At 39.0% G+C, this 20,366-nt stretch overlaps 2 protein-coding genes across 4 annotated transcripts in view; both read left to right on the top strand.

Moving 5' to 3' along the window:
• The first annotated feature begins 697 nt into the window (after positions 1–697).
• znf148 (zinc finger protein 148) lies at positions 698–13,231 on the top strand. 2 transcript variants are annotated; one of them, XM_047370649.1, is made up of 8 exons: positions 719–790; positions 2,294–2,384; positions 3,267–3,646; positions 5,016–5,141; positions 5,255–5,378; positions 6,114–6,197; positions 6,279–6,397; positions 8,040–13,231. In XM_047370649.1, exons 3-8 carry the CDS (start codon positions 3,290–3,292, stop codon positions 9,657–9,659), a joined length of 2,430 nt encoding a protein of 809 aa, XP_047226605.1. In that variant the 5' UTR covers positions 719–790; positions 2,294–2,384; positions 3,267–3,289; the 3' UTR covers positions 9,660–13,231. The 2 variants fall into 2 exon arrangements, with proteins under 2 accessions (XP_047226606.1, XP_047226605.1); XM_047370650.1 differs by lacking the exon at positions 2,294–2,384 and having other exon boundaries at positions 698–790.
• Positions 13,232–13,982: 751 nt separating this feature from the next.
• slc12a8 (solute carrier family 12 member 8) overlaps positions 13,983–20,366 on the top strand; it is a 30,193-nt gene continuing 23,809 nt past the window's right edge. Inside the window, exons 1-6 of one of the 2 annotated variants that reach the window (XM_047369667.1) lie at positions 13,983–14,037; positions 14,138–14,163; positions 14,540–14,815; positions 15,914–16,060; positions 18,702–18,893; positions 18,977–19,208. In XM_047369667.1, coding sequence (XP_047225623.1) covers positions 14,681–14,815; positions 15,914–16,060; positions 18,702–18,893; positions 18,977–19,208 — 706 coding nt within the window. In that variant the 5' untranslated portion in view covers positions 13,983–14,037; positions 14,138–14,163; positions 14,540–14,680. Of the gene's footprint in view, positions 14,164–14,539; positions 14,816–15,913; positions 16,061–18,701; positions 18,894–18,976; positions 19,209–20,366 lie in introns of both variants that reach the window. The other variant, XM_047369668.1, reaches the window with a different exon arrangement.

Raw genomic sequence — 20,366 nt, 5'->3', positions numbered from 1 at the left:
GGATGTTTCTACTCCAGACTCAGTCCACTGCTTCCGCAGGTCCCCCAAGGTCTGGAATCGGCCCTTCTCCACAATCTTCCTCAGGGTCCGGTCACCTCTTCTCGTTGTGCAGCGTTTTCTGCCACACTTTTTCCTTCCTACAGACTTCCCACTGAGGTGCCTTGATACAGCACTCTGGGAACAGCCTATTCGTTCAGAAATGTCTTTCTGTGTCTTACCCTCTTGCTTGAGGGTGTCAATAGTGGCCTTCTGGACAGCAGTCAGGTCGGCAGTCTTACCCATGATTGGGGTTTTGAGTGATGAACCAGGCTGGGAGTTTTAAAGGCCTCAGGAATCTTTTGCAGGTGTTTAGAGTTAACTCGTTGATTCAGATGATTAGGTTCATAGCTCGTTTAGAGACCCTTTTAATGATATGCTAATTTTGTGAGATAGGAATTTTGGGTTTTCATGAGCTGAATGCCAAAATCATCCGTATTAAGACAATAAAAGACCTGAAATATTTCAGTTAGTGTGCAATGAATCTAAAATATATGAATGTTAAATTTTCATCATGACATTATGGAAAATAATGAACTTTATCACAACATGCTAATATTTTGAGAAGGACCTGTAATTAAAACATCTCGGTAGATTGATTAGGAGCATGATGAGGAATGCACTGACCATCATCAGCCACTAGATGGCGACAAAGGTCCATGTCTTCATGAAACAGGATGGTGTAAAATATTATTCCGTGCAGTCCTTTGGAATTGTGCCAGTGATGACAGTTAAACAGCTTTAACGCACACAGGTAAGTGTAAACACTGCAGTATTTGAGGTTAGCATGTTGCTTATGAGCCGTTGACATTTATTACAACCCTACTGTGTGTCTGTCGTAGTGGTGAGCTAGCAAAGGTTAGCTTTACTAGCAGGAAATGTATCAAGTGAAGCAGAGCGGTGGTGAAGCCTAGCTCTGCTGATTAGTTTAGGAAACAGATTCAACGGATGTGTTGCACCCTGTCCGCCAAGGTCTATATAAATACTACTATACAGGAGAGGGTGCCATCGATGTAAGGACAGTTACTCGAAATTAGACTTAAGATTTACAAAGTGCTTGCAATGCTAGAAGCTAAGTACCTAGCCTCAAACAGGCCAGAAAGATGTGTCAAGCCTTTCAAGGCAAAATATGTCTTCCTGTGAAATCATTCAGCTAAAAAAAAAGAAAAACAAAAAACAAAACCGCATCGTGGTATGCTACTAAACTGATTTTATCAGTATTTTCACACATGGAAATGCGTTAATATTTGGGTAATGAAAATGTCCTGTAAAATCTGCACAACATAACTTTAGACTAATAAACCAGGTCTTTATGTCATGTTCTCAGCTTGTGTAGCTTTGGCCATCCATTTATCCATCTGCTTGTCCATGGTCCAGCTTTCTGAATATACATCCATGCAGAGTAACCATTTTTGAAACTACAAATTTGATTTACAACAAAAAAACGTGTATGAACCCTGCGCATTCATGATATTTCTAGTGCGCTTTGGTCATTGTATTTGTTTTATTTTTATTATTATTAATTTCTCTATGTCTTTATAATATGTTTGAAGCATTTTAGTGTCATCTTATTTTTTAGAAAACCTTAGTGGAGCCACTGGTAATAAATACATTTCTAACCTGCGTGCACACATCACAATTGTCTTGTGGACACAAGAGAAGTGCTCAACATAAACACGTCTCCAGCTTGGAGTTCAGACATTTTGCACGATAACGTCAACCTAAAAAAAATTATCTCACACCTTATTTTTTTTAAAGGATACGAAGACAATATGATGCAAGAAATAGGGATAATCACAAGAACTTGACTCTTTTAGTCAGCTGATTAGTTTTTATTCTTTTTGCATTAACGTGGTTTAAAGCAAAGATCTCTGAATTAATTTCTTTTGCTTTACTATACACTTAACTATACCTGTCCTTTTAGCTGACAAAGTCTGAGTCTTCAGGTTTTAATATATTGTCTGTATTCAAAGAATAATTTTGTTAGTTAGAAAGAAATATTTGTATGAGAAGTATTTTTTTATGCCTTTACACGTCAGGCCTAAAATGAGGCCTGATTGCATATCTGACGTCCATTGCAAACACTGTGGTATTTAAGCAGCTCCTAGGAGTCTGCACGTAGCTACTAGTGGTTGTATCATGTGTTTCTTTATGCATAGATTGACTGTGCAATAAAACTGCAACTCCTCTGGAGAAAGTAGTAAACGTGCTTTTATTTTGAAGTGGCAGTCGCCCTCTCTTCCTGTTGTTGCTGTAGCAGGTCGCACCACTGAGATGTAGCAGATTTGATGAGCGCAGTAAGCTAGCTGGCTAACTGGGGTCCCAGGCCATTTAACCTGAGTGATACAGTGAGTATGTTTACCATGAATGTTGGTGTTTTGTATCGTCGTGGCAGACATTTTTTCTCCCGGTTCCGTGTTTATTTGCTGTAGTCCTGTAAAACTCCAAATAAAAAACGTTCACAAATGCTACGTTAGCTAGCCGTACCGAGCTGAATGCAAGCCATTGCTAACGCTAATTGTTATCTTTTTCATGAAACCTTGTGTTGAATCTCAAGCTGTTACACCAGTTTCTTAAAATGTGTCCATGTGTAATAATTTAGAAATGCCATGCTATTTATATCGATGGATATTTGACTGTCTTTGAACAGATACAGTGAAGTGTGTTTGCTGTCTGACTAAACATCGTTCTGTTTCTGCACATCAAGTTGATAAATTCTCATCTTTCCAAGCTAGCTCACTGATTTTTTTTTTTTTTTTTTTTTTTTCCAGATCCTTGCACCATAGAGTTTGTTTTAAAGATAAGATTACAGAAGGAATAGCTGACCTGGTTACAAAAGTTGGCACTTTCCTGGGAACAGACATTGTTGACATTAGATATCTAACTTTGTGCGGTCATAACCGTTATTTGGAAGTATCGACACACTTTTTGATGCCTGTTTATTTCTGTATATTGTTTTTTTTTTTAAGGAATAGAGCATCAAACATCATCGCCTGTTTGTTTTGACCTATTTTCACTATTGATTACTGTACATTTAAATGTCACATAATCATAGCAATATGACCATCAAGATGATCGGTTTAAGCATTTTGTTGGAATTTTCTCTCTCTGTGGGTTTTAGCTGTTTGGTTTTGGCCTTTTCTACCATTATCTCAAAATTAACAAAAATATTTCGGGTTCATTGTCTTTGAACTTTGACCTGATCTCCCTCTAATTGCTAATTTTTACAGACTATAGGAGTACTCGATGTAAGATGAACACTGAGGACAAGTTGGATGGGATGCTGCTGAAGTGCAGCAGCGGAGGAATAGATGGAGGTGGGAGAATCTGTCTGGGTGCAGGAGGAGGACTGGTGGTGATGACCCTCGGGGAGCGATCACTGGCAAACCAGCCTCTTTTGGCTGAGGATGACGATGACGACGAAGATGACGAGGACTTGACTGGAAGTTCGCTGGTTACTCATGACCTGGTCCCTCCACAACAGCTGATGATGCAGGAGGAGTTGACAAAGAATGGTGGAGAAGGATTAGAAGAGGAGGGAGGAGGCGAGGTTGGAGTGCATTTCCCCCTAAAACTCACCAATAAGTTGCCCTACTCTCTTCAAATGCCAGTGAGTTCATTTTTTGATGGGTTTATGTGGATAGATAAGTAAAGGACAAAGGTCGCAGTGAAGCTGCATTTCCACTGCAGGAACCAGACAATAACCTCAGAAAGGTGGCGTTTTATGGGAGGGGTGTTAAACATCTCTTACTGGTTGAATATTTCCACAGTGCAAACCCTTGACAGTTTATATATGCTATTAGATAAATTATACACAGAGTTAATAGTATGTTTATTTGCAAACTCAGCATTTAAACCCTCCCACTCTTCTTATAACCGGTATGAAATGATCTGAGGTCAGTGCTGTAATGGTTTTGACTAGGGGTGCACCAATCGATCGGCTTCGATTTCCTTAATTTTGGGAGATCGGTGATCGGCTGATACATGTGAAACTGATCTTTTCCACCTATCTTATCTACTTGTCTAACCTGTTGTGCAAGTTTTCTTTCTTTTTAAAATTTGAAAAATGAAAGACTAAAGGAACTGCAATGCAATGAAGATTTAATTTATATTTGAGGCCACGACCTCATGTAGTTAAAACAAGTTTGTATTGTTTCACAAGTATTGTTGAAGGTTTTTGAATAAAATAAAATTGGAACTTTGAAAGTGTATTGTAACCTTATAACATCTCACAGTGTCAGTTATTTAAAAAAAAAAAAAAAAATCTGTATCGGCCAAAATTGGAATCAGCAGATCAGGCTTTTTAAAGATCGGTGATTGGCCAGAAAACTGCAATCGGTGCACCCCTAGTTTTAACTGTTTTCTAATTGCGTTCTGGACCCTCCGATCTCTCCCCCCAGACCATAGAAGTAGGAGTAATGACTGAGTAGTTTTGAATGAAGTTACATTTGCAAACACTAACAAGTATTCCTTCTGCAAAGCTGGAGTTAAACGGACAGTCAGCAGGCAGTCGTGGCTGTATTTCACCTCGTAGTTTTATAATGTTTCCAAATGCCATGCCTACCCTTGCAGTAGGAGGATTTCCGTGTCAGTGGACGTGATTTACATAAACAGCCTGATTTTTAACCCCAGAGTGGAAACGCACACAACTGACAGCTGGTATAAAACAGAAGATTGTGGAAAACTAATTTATGGGGGAAAAGGCTTCTAAACAACTAATGTGTTTTACTCCTATGTTGATATCTTGAAATGTCCTCCAAGGCCAGCTGCAGTGTAATTTCTCAGCATGTAGAGGGCGACTTTAGGTTCCCCTCTAGATTACGGTTCCTGAGTCATCCTCGTGTGGAGGTGTCCTTTTCTTTGTTTTGCCCAGCCTCCACCTGCCAGACCTGAATAAACCACCAGCTTGCCTGGTGTCCCATAAAGTAAGTCATGTGCCATATTAAATGTCTTGACTATGTATGGTCCTGCTTTTACAGCTGAGCATCAAGCAGGAGCTGAAGTTGTCTGACCCTGCAGCCCATATAAAGAAGGACAAAAAAGCAATTAAGGACATGACTGTCTACCCCAAGAAGAAGAAAAGGAAGCAGCGCTCACCAGCAAAGGTACAAATGAGCTTGTCTTAACAGGCAGTTTTATTGTATTTGGGATTCTCCCTACTGAGTGTATAAATGAAAATTAAATTCTTTCCCTTCTTTGTTGTTTTTTGCCGTTTTAGATCCTGGGTATGAATGATGATGGATCTGTGGCCGTACCAAACCCAAAGAGTCACGTTTGTATTCACTGCAATGCTGCATTCAGAACCAATTATCATTTGCAGAGACATGTCTTCATTCATACGGGTACAAATGACTCTTACCTAATATTTCTTTGGAATCACATTTTTATCCACCTTATTCCTAGCAATGCTGCTGAAGATTTGATTGGTAGCAACTACTGGTATGATAGGTGCAGCTGCTAAAAAGCGATTTGGTTTGGTATGTTAGCAATTTAGCCAAGTTTCTTTTTTTATTCTCTTTTATGGTTATCACACACCTACGACCATGTCCTGTTTGGGGCGCTACCTTTAATCTGACCGTGAAGCGGATCAGGCATGAATTTAGGTTTCAGAAATAACGAGTGACGCCGTTGCCTCCCTTTATGATCAGTGATAATTTATTAGTTCATGACATCCTGGTCTTTCCCCCTGCCACTGCATTCCCAACTTACAACAGAAAATTAGTCAAACTCATGGGTGAGCCACATGGCTCAGTGGTACGGAGGCTACAGTCCTCGACGCAGCTGTCCCGGTTCGATTCCCAGCCCCGCTTCACTTACTGCATGTCTTCCCCTTCTCTCTCTGCCCTTCTTCCTGTCCAGCTACCAATGAAGAAAGGCCGCTAGTGCCACAACAATAACAATTTAAAAATAGTCGAACTCTGTGAGTGGTTATGAGTTTTAAATCTCAGTGATTTAAAAGCATAGGGTAAGATGCCAAATCCATTTAGGAATAGGGTGGATACAGTTTCACATAAAATTTCAAATCTGCTTCAGGCATGATATTAGTGTTTATTTAATTTTTGTCCCTAAATCTGCAGGTGAGAAGCCATTTCAGTGCAGCCAGTGTGACATGCGTTTCATTCAGAAGTATCTTCTGCAGAGGCACGAGAAGATCCACACTGGTGAGCATTAGATTTTTAAAATGGAGATTGATATGGATTGAATCTCCTTTTGGTTGTCATCTTTTTGGTGTTTTTCCACAGGTGAGAAGCCTTTTCGCTGTGATGAGTGTGGGATGAGGTTTATCCAGAAGTATCACATGGAGAGACATAAGAGAACTCACAGTGGAGAGAAGCCCTACCAATGTGACTACTGTCACCAGGTACAATGCTGTTGTTTGCATGAGAATTAATGCATTTACAACTAAGACTGAAGTTATACATTTGGGATCTATAGCAGCTTATCAAAGCCGCAGTTCAGTTCTTCGGATCAGGGTTTATATCTGTCTTGAAAAGTATTTTCATCATTTCCCAAGTCTGTTTTAAGTATAGAAAAGAAAGAAAACTGTATATATTTGAGCTTGCTGACTTTTTAATCTCATCATCTGAATTTCTGCGGTAAAACCTTTTTTTATGTTCATTTATATGTAAATAACATCCTTGATCTTTGATTTGACATTTCAGAAGTTGATTTTATTTGTCAAAAATATTGATTGTTGAGGTTTTGGAGTTGCTGATAGAACTCCCAAATGAATGCATATCCAATAAAAATTACAATATGGCCATTATGCTGTTATGGCCTCTAGATCCTCTTAGATTGGGGTTTTAAACTGCACCTTTGGTGCTTCAACTTAGTCTGGTTTAAACACCAAACAAAGTGTTCACTCCTATTTTCTTCAATACTTCCTAACAAAAGGTTAGTTGGTAAAGGCATTATAAATAAGTAGTATGTTTTATAAATCTGTATTTATGTTAGAATAATCCAATCAAATCAGAGTCCGGCTGCTGTCATTTTTCAATCGCATGCTTTGTGCAACATACAAACAATAAAATCCTAGTAGGTAAATATTTTCTCCAATATCTCAAATCTTCTAAACGCTGAACGGAAAACCACTGAGGTCTACGTCTGGAAAAGTGTGGACTTTGGATAAGACAGCCCTGACTTATCCTAGGCCAGAAAACAATAACGTGACATTTTAATTTTGTCACATTTTTATGTTGCCACTATCTTTTTGTAACAAGTATATAATAAGTGTTTCTAAACTCAATTATATTTGGCCTGCAGGATAAATCCAAATGTCTCATAGAGGTGGCTCACCGGTATACAGCGCATGCACTGCTTCTACTACACAACCCCTAACGCTCTGCTGGTGTGTTGGCACAACAATCAGAACCCACAAGCCCCCCCACACCTTTCCATATGTTGACATTTAATGGGGACCTCATGCTACTACCAGTCACATCAGTAGAAAAAGGCTTGGACCAGAGTCCATCAGAGCGTAGCAAACAAAACTTTAATGAATGTTTTTTTTATGCACTTTTCCTTGCTACCTCAAAGCATGGAGTTGAATGGTTGGACTTTCATTGAAGGAAAACTTTTGATTTATTTTATTAAGACAATAATATGGCTCTTTATTATTAGAAAAAAATGTCTACTATTGAAATTTAACTCAGAAGGCTTTAAATAAAGATGGGTGTGTTTTTTATTTAAGAAATTAATGCTACGTGCTAATGTGTTTTAGCGTTTGATTTTGCATGTGCTTATAGTATTAAGGTTTGATTGTTTTTAAATGAAAAGAAAATCATCAATATCTAGGTTGGCCTTTTTAATTTTGGCCCATTGTGTGTTTGAGTTTAACCCTCCTGATTTAACCAAACAAACCAGTTAATTCTATTTTTATTTGTATTTTATTTTTAAACCGTACAGTTTTGTATATTTGTAAAACATTGTTTAAACTGCAACAGCATTAAACATTTTTACAGACATCTTACTTTAATTTTTCTAATTCTGTTCTCTGTCCGCAGTACTTCTCCAGAACCGACCGGGTTTTAAAACACAGGCGAATGTGTCATGAAAACAGAGAGAGGAAGATGAACAAGTCCAGCGGTAAAATCGGACCTTTGCGTGACACAGATTCTTCAGGGTCTCCCTTTCATTCCAAAGAGTGCTCTCTACCCAAGAAAAAGCGCCAAAAATGTGCAGAAAAAAGTTCCTGCTCTTCCAGTACGGTCCTGACAGAGGCGCGCGCTTTTCCTGTTGACGAAGCAGAAGAGAAGGCGGGGCAGGATAAAATCGAAACCCCATGTATATTTGCTGTGTCATCCAAGGTCAAGCATGAGTATGTGATTCCTGGCTATTCCGTGGAACTTCCTGAGGAAACAGCCAGCCAACACGAAGATGAAGACGTATCATCAGAGGACACAACCCCACCAAAAATAGTCCTGAAGAAAGTCCCAAAGAGGAGCCTCAAACAGCCCAGCGAGCAAACCCCTCCCTGCTTGTCTTCCCCTCTGTCCTCCTATGAGGAAACCGATAAGGTAGCCCAGTATACCTTTGAAATTGTGGACAAGCAGGGCCTTTTAGACGTGGAGAGCAACACTGACTTGGAATCAGTTGAAATGACTAAACCAGCAGCCAGCAGCACAAACTACGACGACGCCATGCAGTTTCTCAAAAAGAAGCGTTACCTTCATGCTGCAATGGCCAACAACAGTCGGGACTACGCCCTAAACACGAGCAGCATTTCCTCTCAGCCGTCTGTTACGCAAACTGTGGTGTCGACCGTCATTGATGAAACTGTCCCTGCCACTATCCTGGAGCCCCAGCCCATCAACACTGAGATAAAGACAACTCACGAGAAAAACGTTTTGCCTGATGAGGTTCTTCAGACGCTGTTGGAGCACTACTCTAACAAAGCAAATGGGCAATCAGACATTTCCTTCAGTGTGGCTGATACAGAGGTGACTTCTAGCATATCTATAAACTCCTCTGATGTTTCAGACAGCAGCCCCGTGGAGAGCATTGGATCCTCCGGCGCCCAAGCTCAACCACCTACAGAGAAGGTCAGCCTCCTGCAGGAATACTCAAAATTTCTTCAACAAGCTCTGGAGAGGACCAGTCAGAACGACAGCTACTTAACCAGTCAGAGCCTCAGCTTGGTCTCTGAAAACCCCACGTTAGCTGGACAACCTCTGTTCTCCAATGAGAAACAGTTTTCTTCACCCAGCAGGTTCAAATCAGGGATGAGCTCTCCACTAAGGTCCACCTTGGAAAAACCTCACTTTGGATTACTGGTCGGAGACTCCCAGCACTCATTTTCATTTTCAGGTGATGAGACCACCTCGCCCTCAGCTGTGTCTCCAGCTGATGAAGACTTCCTGGAGCAGGTTTCGCCCTCTAAGAAGGCTGACTCTACGCAGGGGATACTGCAGACTTTCCAAATCAATTCCTTTGATCAGAACTTCAAGTCACATTTCCAGGCGACGAGATCTGCGTCGTCCTCACAGTTTACTGTCGCCAACGGACAGGTGGGTGTCCGAGGACATGGCACAGACTTCTCAGAGTTCCCTTTAGTTCGAGTCACTGAGACCAGGGTTCAATTGAACTCGTCCCCTGATGTTTCAACCAGCGAATCGTTTGGCTGAAGAAACTACAGGAAAATAATTTTTGTTTATTTTAGCAGCACTTTATTTCATCTGTCTTGTTTTGCCAAAACTATTTACAACACAATCATGCTTTCTTTCTTAAAAGTGGATTGAAAAATCCTCATGTTTCATTTTTACTCAAACCTGTCATAACATACTAATAATAATAACTCATGAGATCATACTATAAGAAGCATTTTTCCATTGGAATCAAAGCAATTCTTGTTCTGGAATGTACACTAGGAGGTTAAGTGACCAAAGTGTAATTATTCTCATATTTTTGCCGCCAGAGAGTTTATGTGTCGGTTTGCCTTGCTTGAGAAATTATCGACTCACTCTTGCTGCTTAATGCAATATTTCCACTTTTTATACACCAATCAGCCATTAACGTATGACTTCCAGAAGCTCCCTTGGTTGTTGGGAGTTTTCTGTGGACCCTGCTTTGACTGGGGAGTTCAGAGGCTCAGTGGACACCTCGGACCGTACTCGTTCTTCTGGTGGAGGGGTTTTCAGCAACACACAGGCACATCCCAATACCTTAAAATAAAAGTTAATTACTGCTGTAATGCAATTCAAAAACTGAATCTCAAAGTATATAGATTTGTGATGCATTTTAGGTGTTTATTTTTGTGCAAAGATGTTTATGGCTTACAGTTTATGAAAACCATAAATTCAGTTTTCCAGAAAATTTGATTGCATAAAAATCATTTTAAAAAGGATTTGTAATAAAGATTTATTTATTTTTTTAAGGACAGTATATGGCCCTTATTATACACCTAACTGTCAATTATATTTTGCCTGATTTAATGCTTCGACGTGGCAGCAACGGTGGCTTAATACAGGAAATACGACAGTTGCAGCCCATATTCTCCCCCAGTCTTGAATTGGCTTTGTTTTACCATTTTCTTAAGCCTGCACTTATCCCTGTTGCCTGTGAACCTTTTTCTTCTATACTTTTTTCCTTCCACTCAACTTTTCATTAATATGGTTGGGTACAGAACCCTGTGACCAGCCAGCTTCTTTAGCAATGCCCTTTTGTAGTTAACTCATCATGTGTAGGGTGCCAATGACCGTCTTAACAGAAGTAAATACATGAAATTCAGAATTAATTCATATTAGAGTTTCACTTTTTGAACTGAATTACCGAAACAAATGAACCTTTTTCTGATGTACTGAGATGCTCCTGTATTTTACTGTAACAAGATTTATGGTGTTACTCATTTTAGCTGTTTGGGTTCACAATATTGAGGCTGATTGGTGTATGGCTGTATTTCATATATGCCTCTTTTGTTTTCTTTACCTACCTCCCCTTGGTGTCTATAAAAAAAAAACACTTCTTTATTTTAGCTCTTAAAATAATCACAATAGCACAATCATTCTTTATGTTTAAGTCACTTTATTCTCACCTAGCATGGATGTGTGTAACTAATGGTACAGGACTGATTGTATGCAGTTGACCTACTTCCTTTCCTGTTTAAAACTAGGTCCAACTTGGTCAGTTTGATGGCCAATTAAAAAATGTCTGGTTGATCTTGATGAGGTTTTTAAAATCCTATGGACTTTGTGAATATCCTCTTTTTCCCCAAACTGTAATAAGTTGTCTTGTCTGTTAAAACTTCAGTTCTCTCACTTTATAAAATGATTTGGGCCTCACAGCTGCAGATATAAAAATGGTTGCAGGATAATTCTTATTTTGATTTGAAATTAGGTTTAGGTGGTGTTAAATCACTTTAGGGTTGTGCTTCATGTACGCACCATTTGCACGTTCTTCTTACAGGGAATGTAGGATGTACAGGCACTGTCTACAGTTACCTTTCCGAGACCTAATGGACACGTTCGCCACATTTAGTTTATTTGATGCAACCCATGAATCTCTTTGCCTCAATGAAGAGGTTGTAGGTATCGTTTAGTGTTAGTTGGTGTTGAAGTAAATCCGGGTTTTGTGTATCTGCAACTACAGGTTTTGTCACTTAATGTTACGTTATCATATAGCACAAGCGGAAATGATGAGCTTGGTGCACGGTTTGATACGTTTTTGCTTCTGTGCCTTTCTGTTCTTTTTCAGCACCTCATTTTACTCATCCCTGCAAATCTTTTTCCTCAGCCTGTGCTATAAGGCTACAATTTCCTCTTGCACAATAATCACAAATAGATAAGCTATCAAATTTTTTTTTTTTTTTTTTACTGTATTATGATGAACTTGGAGCTTTATTTAAATTTGCCTTTCATGTTTTGTTGGTTTTAAGTTTATGAAAGAGAAAAGAATTTAATGTCTCAAACTATTGAAAGAAAATGGCATTTTATTCATTGTTTTTGTTGTTTTTATCGGTTCCACAGATTTAGCTAAAAATTAGGTCTTATTGAAACCATGCAATTACAAATTATCCTGAGTTTGGTCCCTTATGTCCTCCATCATGTTGTTAATTGTACACAGATGTGTTGTCTTTATGAGATGTAGGTGCACCATCCAGTCGGGACTGTTTTAAAGCTCCCTCTTGTTACATCCCCAACGACAATCAGGGACAGACGGCTTCACGTTAATCATTCAGTTCTTTCTCTTTCATTGCAGTTGGTTTCCTCAAGAATGTAAAGAAAATATCCTGCTGTAAATATGTTGTGTATATTTTTATGTTTTACAAAGTACTGTTTATCAAAAAGTAGAAAAAGGTGCGTGCAAGAGACACTTCTCGTCAGTGGAAGGCATTGTTAGTTTTCAAGCCTTTTGTGGAGATTGCAATGATACAGATGCACTGCCCAGATATATTATAGTCCGTGTTGAATTGTAATTGTGAACAACTACAGATGACTAAAATAACAATTCTGAAGAAGCGGAGGATGACTCGTAATCTGAGCAGTTGGAGTAGATTTCAGCTGGATTATGGCTCAGAGTTAAGGCAGTTTATAGTCCATCACAGGCTACCTGTTTAATTGTAAACAATATTTAAAAGCACAGTGCAGATGGGTTTTGTAAATTGAATCCTGTTCTGCTTTGGGGAAATTCCAATGCGTCCCTGTCATTCATTTCCTATATAAGCAGCTCTAAAGTTTGTTTTCCTTTTGTCTACCTATGTCTGTCTTCTGGCCATAAGTGTCCTTGTATAAGCTAGAAAAAAATGTGTTTTGTGTAAAAAGATCTGTATTATAAATTTTGTATGAAAAATATTTTTTGAAACATGTCATTTAAAGCACTGATATGTAAATCATACAGATACACTCTTGCTACCGTCATTTATCTCCTTACTAGTTCCTGTTGAGACCTTTTGGTTACAAAATGGGAATCTGAACTTTGGAAATTTTCTACCTTTGAAAAGAATTTGGATCAAGAAGCCTCCCGCTTCCCTTTAGGGTTAATGAGACATTAGCTTAATTTGCATGGTCGCTGACTTGTTGGGTTGGATGAACTTTTTTTGTATAATGTGCAGCTTTAATTGTAACGATTAATCAGTCAAGTTAACCCTGTATAATTAGAGCTTTGCTAAATATGATTTGTAGGCAAACTGATTACATTGTTTTGATTGTTGTGTGTACTGTCTTTACGAATAAAATTATTCACAGAATGTGAGCTTGAAGAATTGTTTTGTCGTTGTGGTTTGGTGTCCTTTACCACTGGAAAGTGTTATGTTAAAGTGTGTTCTCACCAGGGACTCCTCCATCCATCTCTATTTATTCTGGCTTGTCTATGCAGGATCACAGGGGGCTGGTGGTATCTCCTGCTGTAACTGGGCGAGAAGCAGAGTACACCCTGGGCAGGTCGCCAGTCCAAACCAGGGACTCAATCTAAAAATCAATATATATATGTTTGGTGTAAGGCCCAAAAAATAAAAATGCTCCCAGATTTAAAATCTTGGAGAAACAAAACATTTAAAAAAGTTTCATGTTTTAAGAATCTCACAGAGACAAACACAGCAACTCTAATTGGATAAATGGATGTGCACTCAAGGACAATACAAACCTTTTGCAAACCATTTTCCTTATTTAAATTTTTTTATTTTATGATCTGTTGAGTGAATAGTTTTTTGTTTTCGATTTACTTGTGGGCTTGATTTATACCATACAGCCAAATCCAAAGGTACCTTAAAACTACCAGCCATACTTCTCTGTAAGCTCAATCAAACTCAGTTTAGATATCATTTGTTACTGTATCATCTTTATAACTTAAACCTATATCTTTATATTTTATGAACAACAGAACAGAAAATCCAAACTTAATAACCCAGCTGTATTTTTACTCTCAGTCACCACAAATATCTTTAAATACATTAAACTGAAGGGTTTCTCAAGCTCTAATCAACCTGTTGGGCTTATTGCCAAGACTAACAGGATCCTTTACACAAATGCTTCCAGTAAACCCTGGAAAGGTAAGCAGAGGCACAAGAAGGTACTACCTGCTGGCGGCTGACGTTTTCACACGCTACTATACTGGCTGCATTAATCACTCCGCATTTCTAATTTGGCCCATTTCCTCCTTTTTTCGTTAGCACCGAACGCAATGGAAATGTAAAAGGTAAGATTTAGCTATATCTTTTGAAAAGCAGTTGGAAAAAAAAAAAAAAAAAACTCAAAAATGTACCTTTAACGCGCTTTCAAAATGTTTACGAACACGTCGTGAAACTCTTGAAGTTAGCGTTCTACTTTTCGCACTGTCATAATGTAAATAACTAATTAGTGAGAATTCCCACTTTCATTTTTACCTGTGTCGCATAATATTTAATTGTATTTATTTTGGACGTTAAGAAGCGCAGAGAGTTGAGAGGGTGGATGTTAGTGTTAGAAAACTGTTGGTCGCTGAATTTTAGGTAAAAACTGTGACGCGCCGCAGCGTCAGAGCACACCAGGCCGTATCCGGGTGACCTTCTGCCGCACCTGTTGCTGTTTTACAGGGAAAGGCGGTGGCACCGGTGGCCTCCTGACAGCTTCCACGTAGACTCGCATTACTTCCTCAAGTGTTCATATGTTTGGATGAGGAAAAAACACAAACAAGGCCTACGTTTCATGCCAGTCAAGAACCCTTTCAGGTGGTGATGGAGACCCAGCCACTTGGTTGGCATGTGCACACCTGGGGCCAGGAGGGAGATGGGACCAAGCTGCTGAAGGAGGGATCTTCTGACATCAGCATCAACATGCATGTTCACGATCTGTTCCATGAAGATGCACAGGTATCATTTTTATCTGCTCAATATTTTTAAGGATGTACTCTCCTTCAAAAATATTGCCACCCTTAAACTTTTTTACATTTTTCACATTACAGATTACAAAGTTCAATATATCATCTTGGCATTTTAGGTTACAAGACAAAATAGTGTATAATTGTGAAGTTTTCTTTGTGTGAGCTTTTTTATTTTAATAAACACCTTAAAATTGTAATGTGTGTTTTTATCAGGATGCCAGACTCAATACTTTGCAGAATCAGCCCCCAACTCATTTGCGGTCGCTTGAGGTTTTCATTCAGTATTGCAGTGTATTTAGCGCAATCTTTTCCCCCAGCAACTCTGATCAGCTTCTCAGTTCAAAAAACATCTCCACAGCATCGTACCACCCCCCATGTTTCACCATGAAAATGGCCTGTTCAGGGTGATGTGTGGTAAGTCTTCCACCACAAATAGCATTTTGCAAAAGTAAAATTCAGGGTTTATCTGACCAGATTACCTTCTTCTACAATAGGACTTTTTATCACTTTCTTTTAGCAACTGCTTTCTTCTTTTCTTCTTTCCGCTCTACAATAAAGGCCAGATTTGTTGAGTGCATTACTAATAGCCTTTTAAACAGATTCTCCCACATGAGATGTAGATCTGTGCAGCTCCTCCATAGTTACCATGCACCTATTGACCATTTCTCTGATTAATATTGTCCTTGCCAAGCTTGTCACTTTAAGTGGTCGGCCTCATCTTGATAGGTTTGCAGTCGTGCTGAGTAAAAATTCACGCCATGCCTTTTAAAAGTTTTATTGATAAACATTTTGGAAACTACGCATCGGAAGTATCATTTACTTCCACTTTACAATTACTCGGTGTTGGTCTATCACATAAATCAGAATAAAATACATTAATGTCTATTGTTTTAAGGTGACAAAGTGTGAAAAAGTTCAAGGGGTGTGAATACCTTTGCTAGGCATTACAGTAACATTTGGTGTTTGTGGTTTCACAAACTCGCTTCAGTTAAACATTCAGAAGAGGGGTTTCAGTCTGCAAAGCAAATGTTTAGAAGATAGACAGATGTTTCAAAACAGTCGTATCCAAACAGTTTTTTATGTGCAGGGTTTCCACCAGCCTAGCCAGCCGTGGTGGAGGATCAAGGTGTTTGTGTGGGAGCCAGTGCTTTTTGGGACCTGGGATGGCGTTTTCACCACCTGCATGATCAATATCTTTGGCGTAGTTCTATTCCTGCGGACCGGATACTTGGTGGTAAGTGTGCAAAGGTTGCAGTACATCAAGATGAAAACTGTATTTCTATAGAAGGTCTAAAAACAACCATGATGACCAAGTGATATGGACGGTAATTAAAAACAACAGGAAAAAAGCATCAGTCATCTAAAGAAGTACAATAAAATAAAACATAAGCATAAACAAGTATAATAAAAATTAACTAATAGAGGCAAAAACAAGGAAGCTGAATTTTTTTGGAATTTTTAGGGAATTACAGTAGTCCAATCTAGAGGGGGTGAAAGCATGAGTGCACTTTTCCAGAGCCGTTGGACCATAGTCATCAACACAACTGATTTTGGAAGTTTTGTGGTTTAGGGACTTTTAGACCTTATTGCAGTATTTTAAACGGTGGACCACGTAATTTCTGCATCCCATTTGGAACATTGGATGGGGATTAATGGTGCAACATTAGACTGGTTTTACTCATACCTGCAGGACCGTAGTTTCTGTCTTCATACCGAAAACTTCAGGTCGATTTCACCACTTCTTTCCTGTGGAGTTCCTCAAGGTTCAATTCTCAGCCCTCTCCTTTTTTCCTTGCATCTTCTCCCCTTTTGGTCAATTTTGTGAAATCATAGAATGTCTTTTCAATGTTATGGTGAAATGTGCTGAACATACAGTATATAGCACCTTTCCAGTCATACTGACCTCTCAAAGAGCTTTACACTAGAACCATCCAATCACACACACATTCATACACCAATACGCAGATCAGAAAGCAATTTGAGGTTAAGTGCCTTGCCCAGGGGCACATCGACATGTGGCAGGAGGAAGCTGGAATCGAACCCACAACATTCAGATTGCAGGACGCCTACTCCCACAGAGAGATTAAGTCACTACTTGGCTTTATTTCCCTATGAAGCCAAGTAGTCCATGCTCCATTCAACCTCTTCTGAAGAGCTTTGAAGACATCAGAACATGAATGACCACGAGTTGAAGATAATAATCCATGCTTCCATCACAATTTGACTAGACTGTTGCAATACACTTTATGCTAGTATCAGCCAGGTCTCTCTTTCATGCCTTCAGCTCGTTCAGAATGCTTCTACTCATCTTTTAACCGGTACAGGCAAAAACGAACATATCTCATACCTATTATGTCTTCTCTTCGTGAGGTGCCTGTGTGCCAAATAATTAATTTTAAAATCCTTCACTTGTCTTAATGGTCTTGCTGGTACCTCTCTGACCTGCTTTATCCTTATGTTCCTCCATGGGATGGGATCATCTGATCAGCTACTGTTGGTTTTACCAAACACTAGGCTGAAGCTCGGAGGAGATCGGGGCTTTTCAGTCGTAGCTCCAAAATTATGGAAGTTGCCATAAATATAACACAAGCTTGTTTTCTTGCCTTTTTTTTAAGTCTCTCTTAAAAACACACTTATTTTGAATGTCTTTTAAAACTGTGTAGGTTGTTTGCTTCTGTTTTTGTTTTAGTAATTTCAGTCTTTGTAGTGTGTTTTATTTCTGCTTTTATTGTGTTTTGTTCTTTTTTATTATTTATGTCTTGGTTTGATATGATTTATCTGATTTAGGACTGTACAGCATTTTGGTTAAAGAAATAGTTTTTTTAATTTGTTTTTATAAATAAAATGAATTTGGGTTTGAAAGGAATTTTGTAGACATTTAAAAAGCAGAGACATGGCTTTTGAAAGAGAAATTAATAAGATGATTTATTTTTTGACTTAGAAAATAACTGAAATAGAGTAGGACCAAAACTAAACCCATGGGGTACACCACAACAAATAGGAGCTAAAGAAGGAGTTTTCCCTATAGTGGATACAGAGAAAGACCTCCCTGACAGACTTAAACTAAGATAGGACTACAGCTTTTAGACCAACAGTACGCTCCGGTCTTGGCAAAAGAATGTTGTGTTCAACTGTATCAAAGGTTGCTGTTAGATTTACTAAAATAGAGCACCCCGAGTCAATATAAAAATCTTTTAAAACTGCTACCTTAAACTGAATTAAAGTTGATTTTAAAAAAAAACAACCCTTTCCAAGTTTTTGGTTATAGAAGACAGTTTAAATATCTGTCTCCATGTAGAAATAATATGTTGATTAAGCTTTCTCAGCATGTTTGAAAGCAGCCGATGCACAGAAGACTGTCAAGGAAGCATTTTGTAACAATGTTTAAGCCTCTTATGAGAAACTGTATAGCTGACAATGCAAAGATTGCTGTTTAAATGTGTCTGGTGATACGTTGATGTTAACACCTACATTCACGTTGATCTTCCCTGACAACTCGGATAAAGTTTCCCAACTAGAAGACAAGGTTTCTCATTTAGAGTGACATGCATCTTATCAAATAGAAATGACACGGTTGTTTAGGTGTAAAGGGAAACATTGCAGCTAAGCATGGCTCGGCACCTGCTCACCATGTCTTGTCTGCAGTTTTTCTATTAGAGCTGCAGAAACAATACATCGCAATCTAAAGCTAAGATAAAGAGGAATGCAAGCATCTAAATAACGCGGAGACACATGAGAATTTGTAAATAAGAAATGCTGCAATATACCTATGCAAAAGAAAAGGGGAAAAAAAGCATTGCATGAAGTATTTATTAGTTAGGAATCAGTGCAGATGTACATTTCATATATGTTGTAATGTCTTTCTACATGATAAGGGCAACACTGGCGTGCTGTTGGGGTTGCTCCTCGTCTCCGTGGTGGTTTTGGTTGCTTTAGTGACAGTAATGTCTGGAATCGGTGTGGTCGAGCACTGTGGTGTTGGGGGCGGCGGAATCTACTCCATGATCTCCACCGTCTTGGGAGGCAGGGTGGGGGGTACGGTTGGCCTCCTCTACGTGTTTGGACAGGTGAGTTGATGCTGCAGTCCCTCCTATAATGTTACAAAGAGATTCTTTGGCGTGACTGTTCCATGCCGCCTTATTCTCTGCAGTGTGTTGCCGGGGCCATGTACATCACGGGCTTCTCTGAGTCCGTGGCTGAACTGTTGGGTCTGCAGAACCAGTGGGCGGTGCGCTGCATGTCGGCAGCTGTCCTCCTAGCATTGCTTGGAATCAACCTGGCAGGTGTGAAATGGATCGTCAGACTCCAGCTGCTGCTGCTGGCTGTGTTGGCAGTCTCCACTCTGGACTTTGTTGTTGGCACCTTCACACACCTTGACCCAGGTAAGGCCTAGTGGTTGTGACTGTTTGCTCTGATTCATAAAAAAAAAAAAAGTGCTTTTAAAATGAAAGTAAAAATACCCTTAGCCCTTGAACGTTTTGATATTTTTATATGTTACAACCACAAATATTAGGGGAGTTTATGTGATAGACCTACACAAAGTAGCAGCTAATTTTAAAATAGAAGGAAATTGATACATGGTCTTTAATTTTTTTATAAATAATCAAACAGATTGTAGCAAGCATTTGGATTCACCCCCCTTTACTCTGATACTCCTAAAAATCACAACCACTTGTCTCTAGAAGTTATCAAATGCATAAGGTACAGCTATGAGTAATTTTATCTCTAATTTTATCTCTATTAGAGAACATTAGTGAACAAACATCCTTAGGACCAAGAGACACACCAGGCAGATTAGGGATAAAGTTGTGTAGAATTTTAAACTAGTGTTAAGTTATAAAACAATATCCCAAGCTTTGAGCATCTCATAAAACACGTTTCAGTTCACTGTCTGAGTTCCCAAATTAAAATTGTGTGGCATAACTGCAAACCTACCAAGAGTTAGCCATCCATATAAACTGACAGGCCAGGCATGGCAGTTCTGGAGGATCTAAGGAGATCCACAACACTGTTTGGAGCTTCATTTGACAGAACAACCCACAAATTTACAGACTTTACAGAAGAGTGGAATGAAGGAAGCCATTGCTGAAAGAAAGCCATAAGAAGTCCCATTTTCAGTTTGCACTAATCCATCTAGGGAGCAAAACGGGTTATGATAAGATGACTCCTTTGTTTTTGTTTTACATGCAAAATGCTATGTATGGTGGAAAATTAACCCTGCACATGATTTTGAATGAACCATCTCCAATGTTAAACGTGGTGGTGGCAGAATCATGCTGTGGTGATACATTTTTCAGCAAAAACTGGGAAGCTGGTCAGAGTTGATGGGAAGATGGGTAAACCTAAATACAGGAATATCCTGGAGGTACAAACCTATTACTGGCTGCAAAAGTCTTGAAATTGACATGAAGGTTCACCTCCCAGCAGGAGAACTATTAAACATTCATCCAGAGATACTATGAAATTAATTAGATCAAAGCAATTTATGTGTTTCAATGTTGTAATCAAACGTAATGGAATAGGTCCCCCTAACAAAGTTA

This window comes from Girardinichthys multiradiatus, chromosome 7 (assembly GCF_021462225.1).
Source record: "Girardinichthys multiradiatus isolate DD_20200921_A chromosome 7, DD_fGirMul_XY1, whole genome shotgun sequence".
Lineage (NCBI taxonomy): Eukaryota > Metazoa > Chordata > Actinopteri > Cyprinodontiformes > Goodeidae > Girardinichthys > Girardinichthys multiradiatus.
Note: the sequence above shows the minus strand (reverse complement) of the source record. Positions and strands in the feature narration are given on the sequence as shown.